The 9640-nt window shown below is 39.2% G+C and overlaps 1 protein-coding gene across 1 annotated transcript; it reads right to left on the bottom strand.

Annotated features, from left to right (window-relative positions):
- Window positions 1-8: 8 nt before the first annotated feature.
- LOC131663260 (uncharacterized) lies at window positions 9-5366 on the bottom strand. Its single transcript, XM_058933565.1, has 4 exons — window positions 5132-5366; window positions 1911-2168; window positions 1035-1380; window positions 9-403 (listed from the first exon to the last, which is right to left on the bottom strand). The coding sequence occupies exons 1-4, from the start codon at window positions 5156-5158 to the stop codon at window positions 21-23; spliced, it is 1014 nt and encodes a 337-aa protein (XP_058789548.1). The 5' UTR covers window positions 5159-5366; the 3' UTR covers window positions 9-20.
- Between the last annotated feature and the right edge of the window lie 4274 nt (window positions 5367-9640).

The raw sequence follows: 9640 nt of genomic DNA, 5'->3' as shown, positions 1-9640 counted from the left end.
ATATAGGAAGATCTAGCCCTTTAGATTTGCATTTGATTAGGCGAGTTGAACTTCTTGAGCCTCGGCGGGGCTACAGGTGGCGGCTGCTCGGAGCTTATAATTCTCCTCGTCATGAGCCACTTCTTGGCTCGGCCGGCGTGATAGTAGTAGGTATAAATCAATGCCATGACAGCGAGTACGACCAACAGGCACGTACCAGCGATGATGAAGTTGAACCACCAAGCAGGTCCAGTGTACTCTGGCAAGTAGTCGCTTGGCTCGGTCGACGACGTCGGCACTGCAGAAGTGGACGGGCTCGTCGGTCGAGGCGGACGCGGTCGAGGCGGTAGTGTTGCCTCTTCGTTGCCTATCGCTATGTCGGCACACGCCCGAAATTCCTCTTGCGGCCCGCAACCTACAGCACCTGTAAATCAATTCGGCAATTGGTAGTCGTATAAAAATAACGCCATTTCGAGCTATCAGTACGAAATTAGGAGACAAAGTAACAAGCAAACTTTATATGGCTATACGTTTGTCCGAGAAAACTTTTCACAAAGTATAATCAAATGTTTTTGTCTTCAAAGAATCACTGCATCCCTGTTCCTCGTAGAATAACTTTTCCGGAGCTTTACGATGATTAGTTAAAAGAAGTTTTCAGCGGTAGAAGGAAGCTCTGTTTGCGTACAGCAGTAAGTAAAAAACGAAAGAGTTCTTAAGCAAAAGACGATGCAGCGTGGCAACCGGAGTCGTAAAACTTTAGGAAGGTGACTTGATCGATTGCACAATGTCGAGCGTGGGTCAACTATGTAGCTCGTCTTGTCGCGTCGTCGTAACTTGCATTGCCTTCTGATGACGCAACGTGGATCGCCGCCGCGGACGCATTTCAAGTATTTAATAATAACACTCTCTCTATCAGTGTGTCGATGTGACCACGCACTCTGTCAGAATTTCAATTCTATGCGTTGCACAAAAGCCATGTCCGCATAGGTCGTTGCCTAACGCGCATGGCTAGCGACTGCTATTATCTTAGGCGTACATTCAAGGAGGATATTTACCGTGTCCATCGCCGCAGTCTCCCCAATTATTACCGGCGATGTATCTCCATTGAAAGACGCACTGCTTGCAGGTGAGAGCATCCGGCAACTTGTAGTAGGCCTCGAACACTCGGTTACCCTCGCCGGGATAATAGCGTACCGTGCCGTTCTCGCCGCTGAGCACGTATCTGTCGAGACAGTCCTGCGTGACCTCTTGGTCCCGGTAGGTCATCGGGCAGGTACGGAACTCAAAGTAGCCGTGATGGTTGGCCGTCAATTCCACGCGCACGGGGATCACCGAACCCGTCCTGTATCGCCGCACGATCACCCCGTTGCCGTATTTACCTCGAGTTTCGTGTGGTCTTGGCTAAAATATATACACGTACTCATTCATTTTTGCAATTAAACATATATATTAAACATATTCACGGCTACACTCACACGAATCATTTTTATAAATGCCAATGGTGATACGCGCTATACATAAAATATAATACCAAATGCACGAAACAAAAAACATGTCTGAATCACGCATGATTTATAGTATACGGAGTAAAGAGTCGTATAATCAGCGGCACTTTGTCGCCCAGAGACCATTGGATGGTTCATGGGATTTCTCACTGTTGGCCATAATTCATAAAAAAAACAAATAAAACCGGCGGAATCAATAACGTATAATTTTCTACAATCAACAGTATACATCAAAATGAATCAAAGCCATTGGTTATAAAAAGGTAATTGTACTGCTTAATTCACAACCGATTCATTTGTTTCTGTGAATTGACTTCATCGATTAATTAAAAACTGTAGTTATTTAAAACGACAAAAATCAATTAGTATCGCAATATACATCTAGTTTCTTTGTACATATGTAATATTAATTGTAAGCTCATTTACCGGCTTCAAATCCCAAGCATCGCCGCAAATTCCGCATTTTCCTTTGTTACTCTGCCACTGTCTGGTGAAGCCACCGCAGTACGACTCATGGTCATTGTAATCGGGTGGCGTATCGAAACCATACCTCCACATCGACGCTCTGGACGGTGGCTCGATCAGTCTTCCGTGTGCTGATACATCTGCGATTAAGAAATTGCCGACTACGCCCAATGCGCAGGCTATGTAAAAACATATTTGTCGCCCGATTATGGCAACGCCCTGTAAAACAAAAATAAATGGTCAAAATTAAATTTATAAAAAGAAAGACGTGACGTGTATCGAAGTTTAGGCGGAGTTTAATTAGTTTCAATTAAATGTTTATCTGTTTAGAATAAATTAGACGCATTCGATGAACGAGCTCTTGATATGGAATAAGTGCGAGACATAATGAAAGTTCGCAATACAATAGAACCAAAAGACGCATCCCTGACCTATTGTAGCTGTGGAATGTAATTTGTGATTGAAATTTCGGTGAACCTTGATGTAAATTCGTGCCAGGAAGCATGAAAAATGGGTCAGAAACGGATGCGCCGTAGTAAAGTTCCGGTGCTCTAAAAAGTCACGTGGCACTTGTAGGTGCTACATATATACACGCATCTATACGGCTTTACTCGCTGAATAATTCATACTGATCATGGTATAAATCAGCCACGAGAAGCTCTTATTTGAATGTGTAAGGAGAAGCATTCGAATGGTAGACAGTGGCAAGGACCTTGCTATTGTTGTAATGACCCAACCAACTACATTGACTTCATGCCACACATCCCGTTTCTTCTTACTTCCTGACCGCGCTAGCCTTTTTCTTTTTTCAGTTTTACGTGGCTTTATTACTCTTTCCACGCAAATTTAAACACTAGTCATTTTAAGTTTCAATTTTTTTCACAATATTTTTTTTCTAATTTCAGAGTTTTTTCTTGGTACTCGCGCGCGATATAAAAAACATAACGTACGTAAAGTTTTATTGACTTTCTAAATGCATTTTTCTTATCGAAAGTATCTAAACTTTTCAGCAAATAAATTGCCAGTTATTTCTTTAAAAATGTTGTTATACTTTTACAGATAGACGATTTGAAGAGAGATCAGCTAATCTACTTTGATGATTTTTATGTTATCTTTAATTGGCATTAGTAAGATTCTTGGAAAATGCAAGTATCGCGGTGTTAAAATAAAAGGACACTTGAAAGTTTCGGCGGAGCGAGAATCAAGAAATCTTAATAAACTGTTAATTATAGTCAATGTATCTAAACTTAGAGGAGCTTCTACAAGAAATATTCCGATTATTCAGTGTTTATTCAGTGTTTCTAAATATTAAATTTTCTATGTGAAAGAATAGGAGAAATTGAAAAAATTCTTTTTAGGTTTCACTCTTTTATCTAACGGAACTTTGTGCGAGTCAAACGTGGAAAATAGATTTACAATTGTATGCTATTAGAGTGACTTCCGTCGTTTACATTATCAGTTCCGTCATTGTTATTATAAATTCATTGCGTAACGCAAATAATGGTAAGTCGCACGGCAAATAATTTCGTTACGAAACTCTCAATGAAAAAGACAACAACAGCAGAATTGCACGGGAAAATGAAGTCACACAGGTAAGGAAAAAAATCTTGTGAAACGAAATCAAGCGATGCATGAAAGTCCAAGTACTACGCCTAGGACAAAACGAAAGGATGAAATTGATAAAAAGGAAAGATGCTCATCGCTCAATTGACAAGCGGAATAACGAGCTTGTTATAGCGAATGACATCGATTAGAAAGTTAATGAAATTGATTGGTCCCAGTCTATTTTACTTCCCAGCCGAATGATTTTATTTTCCCATGTTTAAATGAAAGGCTTGATGCTTCAGTACTCTCGGGAAATAGCGGTACTGTCATGATAACATGACAATGTAGCGTTGTAAATAAAATGAAAGTTGAGAAAGAAAATTCCTTGAGTTGTCTCTAGAATACAAGCCGGTATCAATCAAAAAAAAGTAATGAACACAGATAATCTTATGTTCCATGTGCATTAGTATATACTTGATAAAAAAAACACATTTCGTTTACGATGATTGATAATGTGGTGCTTATACATTTTAAACAAAGTAATAAATTATGTAAAAATTTAAGTGACTTATCTAATAATATGAAAAATATACAAACACTGTTATTTTGAAATAATATAAGGAGTAATAAGTCGAAAATGAAATAGCCAAAGTAACATTATTATCGTCGATTAAAATGAAAATAATTAATTTGATCGAGTCCTTTTTATTAGCAGTATTGATTCAATGTCTAAAATATTATTGATGCAGTGCAAGTTATAATGTTATCACACAATACATATTGAAAAACGACGTTTATAGTGTACTTGTTTTATATAATTTTTTGTCTAACACAATTTGTATTAACCGAATGCCCAATCGCTGCAAGGTATACGAAAATTATAGAAAAGTTCGTTTTTTTCGAAATTAATATAGAGAAGCGTTCAAATAATTAATCAGTGAGTTTTGATATTTCACGTAGGAGAACAAGTGGAGAAGAAACAAAGAAATTGCAATTTGCTGGAGGATCAATGCGGCAACGTCGTACCGCACAAAAAGCATAAATGGCTCTCCCCAAACCTTGATCATGAGTCACGCTCAGCTCGATCTTATCGTGCATTTGCAGGGTGACTTTACTATATATTCTTCATTCGTGAGCTCCCGACGGGAGTGACCTTCATCGAGTGTTCAACGTATACCCACATTTTCAAAGTGTACAGTTTATTAGGTTTGCTCGACACCAATTGTTAACGGTGCACGTTTATAAGAGTATGATATGTGACAATGAGCCCAGCGAACGGAAATGTTAAAGCAAAAAGAGATGCATGGTTGGACCTTGCGATACGGCATTGGAATTAATACAATGATTCTTATTATCAAGCGGGTAAGTCGCTTGAATATAAAAATCTAAAGATAGTGAACGATACGCGTTGACCTCGATTCCGCAGCAACAAAGAAAGGGTCGCGATGCCGCTGCGTCTACAGCTCTCGCACGTATCAAACTGTATCACAGCCGGCGGGTCAACAACCTCGTACGGAGTGCTGAACCACCCTCGCGAATAACGAAGGATCATTGAGCACTGGGGCAAGAGTCGTTCGACGAACGCTCTCGCGAAGACTCGGACAAACAGATCAATGAATAGTCAGAAATAAACTCACCGGCTGGCGGTCAAACGAGCGTTTCATGGCTCACGTTAAAGCGGCGTCGCTGGCATCGGCAGCCAAAGCCGAAAGGACCCGGACCTCGGAACCGGTCGCCGAGGACTGACGAGGCCCCCGTGTGCGCGCAACTGCCTCTCGACGATCTCTCCTGCCGCTCGCTCGCTCGGTCGCTCGCTCCCTCGTTCGCTCCTCGCTGTTGGCTTCGTCGCTGCTGCCTGCCTGCCTGCCTGCCTGCCTGCCTGCCCGCCTGCTTCTGGCTACTATGTGTAGGAGTAGGTCATTAGAGCAGCCAGTTGATACCAGAGCTCTCTGCGCACTCGTCATTCGACCGTCGTACACGCACTCCAGTCCGTTGCTTTTACTCTTTTCGAAAGGACCGCCTGTTGCCGAACAAATCCCTCCTTTTTTCCTCGTCTTTTTCTCTTTCATCGGCAGAAAGAGAGCTCTTTTCACGTTCTCCTCGCTTTGGACTACATCGGCTCATTAAATTTTCATTAGTTTCGCGGCCTTTTGAAATTCGTATATTTCGCTTTGCCTGAAAATATTGACCCGCGAATTTCGCAAACACTTTCGTGAACGCAGCTACGCATGCGCATCGATTTTTATCACATAGTTTAGAACTATCTTTCCGCAGAACTTTTCCGGGAAAGATTTCTTTTGTTTATTCAACGCCACTTTGTGAATGTGGTTCTTCTCTAGATCATGTGATAATCTTACCTGATTTCTTTTTTTTATGTGGAACTTTTCACAAAGCCTCAATTACATAAAACATTTGTGCACAGACTTTTCATGTCTTCCATTTTGTTATCCCATAAAAAACTGTCATATTGTCAAAGAAACGCGCAAGAGTTCACAAGTCATTAGCAGATGCTAAACATTGCATAAGTACACATTTGACTCTATTATCTGTGAAGAAATCGTTTTTATTAGGACTGCCTATATTTTTCAATGTATATCTATAATGATTTTAAAAAATGTATTTTTAAACTCTTTCTTTAACAGAACCTTGAAAGGCATTACGACGATTTTCATATATCCATATGCCTTTAGTTCGCATTTTCTGCTTCTCAATAAAATGTAGAAAACAGTTTTTATAGCTCCCTTACCCCGTGTTCTTAGACGACAATCCAGCCAGCAACTTCACAATTTGTTTGAATTCTAAATAAAATTATTTCTAATCGGAGAAGATTAAGATAAAATTAATCGACTTTCCGCAGAAGTTTATAAATGTATATGAGATCGATATTATATTATTAACTCGATTTATAAATGATTGTACTACAGGTAAATCGTCAACCATATATCGCTATAAGCGACTATATTTTTATGCACACATGGCTGTGAACCTTGGAAACTACCCTTTTGATCTGTAAAATTCAAGCATTCTTCTTCATTTTCCTAATTTGAGTTAACGTCATATGTACGGATATGTCGTTTGATTTTACGGTAATGAAGAAGCACAGTAGAGCCTTCCATTAAAGGTATCCTCTCCTCAGAAAGTTACAATGACATTTTCATATAAAAATTAGTCTACCACAAACTGAATGTAGAACAGTTTTTGAAAAAATCAAAGTGGATTATTTGACGAATACAAATAGAATAATGAAATTATTAGCGGATGCTAGTAGCATAATAAAATCTATTTTCTCGGTTTACTACAATGTAGAACTAAAAATATGAATATCGGAAAATGAGTCCAAAAAGATTTCCCGGAATTCGAAAGCACTTTTATTGCGTTGGTTTACAAAATTTCGAATCAGTACAATGGTTAATTTACCTCGGAGCAAAGGTTAATGTGATAGATAAGAATGGATCTTTACTATTACGTTTAGACCATACTTACAAATTTGAAGCAGTAGATAACGGATTTAAAGTTTGTTAAGATATAAAAAAATTGAAAGAATCGTATTTGCAGGAAAAATGAAAGCACCTACAGGGAACTTTTGTACCGCCAAACAAATGCTCATCAGATTCTGGTGAACATATAGAGATAAGATGTGCAATTATAAGAATGTGAGTTTGCTTATAACAGCAGTACAATACTGCTGAATATAAATAAGTGAGATAAAACCTGATTAGTAAACAAGAATTTATTATAAAAATGTTAGAAATTTTAATATATGTAATTATATATATATATATATATATATATATATATATATATATATATATATATATATATATATATATATATATTCTAATATAGTTTGATATCCGTAGTCTGTAAGTTTTGTTTATGTATCCAGCCTTTATGTACAGGTAACTTGTTTACCTCTTTAGGCAATCACAAATGTAGATGGAACAATCCATGAACTTTGTATTTTTTAAATCAATAAATTCAAATACACATATATACGAATGTAAATAAAATGTTTGTTCTTCTTCGGGAAGAAGAAAACTGTATAAACAATATTGCTAACCGACGTTGATTTTAATAACTTTAGGATGAAAATATCAATATCAGTGGCATAATTGATGTTGGAATCACAATCAACGGGAATGCATGCCCTTCAAATAATCGTCCGGTATTTCATACAGGTGGAATCACTAGTAAAGTGGATTTGTTATCGATACACGGGGCTGATGTATATTGTCGTGGGATTTTAGCTTTTCCTGCGCTATACTATTTCGCTGCGAGATTCTATGGGAACGGGCCTCCAGCAAAAAGCACGGTCGCTCATTATGCTATGCTCGAAACAATTGATAAATCGATTGCAAGTGTCCACTCAAAAAGTACTATTAACGCTTGTTTAAAATTCGCAAACTAGTTCAATTTTTGTCGACGACAAGTTGAAAAATCAAAACGGGAACGATCTCCAAACTATAAACACCAAACGAAATAAAAAGAAATCGCGTGACATACGCGCGCATCCAAAAACTGATTGGCGCTGTAGAAGTGCAAATGGAGCTCGTGCACGCGAAGAGAAAAGCGACTCCTATTGTCGAGGCATTCAATGGGCTTGACGCTGATACGTGCCGCATCATCGTGTGTGAATTACAGGTATCTTGGATTTTTCAGAATTGGAATACTGGAAAGGCATTCTACGTAAGGTCACAGCAAAAAATAATTCTCCAATTAAGAATTCTTATTAAGTTAAGGACATTTCGATTCTGACGATAAGAACTATTGCTCTTTAATTAAAATATTTGCTTAGCTTGATAATAAAATAAAAAGTCCGATGAATTATCATATCGGTTTCCTACTCATCATCTGGTTGTTTTATTCAAGCTTATGAGTAACCAGTAAGAAATGGCAAATATAAAAAAACGGACGTGTTTCGCGAATTCTAAACAAGCGTTATCAAAAAATGTTACTGACCTCATACACAAACTGAGCGGAATCACGTAAGCTCCCAGTCGATCCGACTTTCAAAAAAGCAAAGACATTTCTTTCGAGTGCGAACTAGCGAGTGTGAGGATGCATGAGTACAGCTGTGTATGCAAAAGACATCTTTAGTTGGCTCAACGTGTGTTTGGTAACACGTAGACGAGTGCTGGAAAACAGGAAACCAGGAAGGTTCGAGCGCGATTGCCTTTCACACACATATGGGCGATAAGTCAAGACGTACAGCGCTGTGTGTGTTCTGGCTTACAGGTCGCGCAGAGACAGCAACGATTTTTGGTGTACTCGGAACGCACACAACGCACGCGCATGTATTCGCATATATGTGTCCGCCCGTGTAGCCGGCGCGTACTTTCTCGCGGGACAGCTGCAACGTGAATGGGAACTTGCGAGGCATCGTCACGGGAAATCGCATCGACCGCCAAGCCAGCAGCCACGAAAACAAGGAAGTCGATCCGGAGAGAAACAAAGAGAATCCCTCCTGTTTTCTGCCTTCTAAATTCTCACTGCATCTTCGGGCCACAAATTTTGCGATAATGTGCCACACGCGTTATTTATTCTATCTCTCGGAAGCTTTGCAAAGTTCAGTCGCACGTACATTTTAGCGCTATTTTCCAATTCATTGTACTATATGTCTCAAGTTATTTCTCTGCTACAGAGGTGGCTGTTTATTTTGCCTGGCAATGTTTACTGAGGCGATCAGCAGTGAGAAAGCATATCTAAAAGTCTGCAAATCATTAATGTGCTCTCTGTCAATCGCCTACTTTTTGCTGTACTGGCACTCGACAGTTTGACGTTACTGAAAAAACGCCTTTGCGGTTAGATGATGATAAGCTTCTTGTTGAACAAGCAAATCGATCTTCATCCCTTTGTCAGGCGCGAGAAAAACGCTCAAGTTTCTCCGTTCGTTGGCCTAATATTTTTACTTCCGATATCATTTCCTTAATCGCGAAAAATATTTGAAGAGGACGCATAGAAAGCAGTCATCGTGTTTTCAAAGCCGAGCGTCATTTTACAAACGTTTTAATAAGATTTGTTCACACCGCCGTGAAAGTGGATGTCGAAATGTTTCTTTGGATGTGTGTGCAGGCGTAGAGGCGAAGGTCTACGAGGTCTACGAGGTCTCAAGTGTTTATTGTTAGACATGTATTCTCTTTATAACC

Source organism: Phymastichus coffea, unplaced genomic scaffold (assembly GCF_024137745.1).
Source record: "Phymastichus coffea isolate CEN01 unplaced genomic scaffold, Cenicafe_Pcof_1.1 PCOF00031, whole genome shotgun sequence".
Taxonomy (NCBI): Eukaryota; Metazoa; Arthropoda; class Insecta; order Hymenoptera; family Eulophidae; genus Phymastichus; species Phymastichus coffea.
Note: the sequence above shows the minus strand (reverse complement) of the source record. Positions and strands in the feature narration are given on the sequence as shown.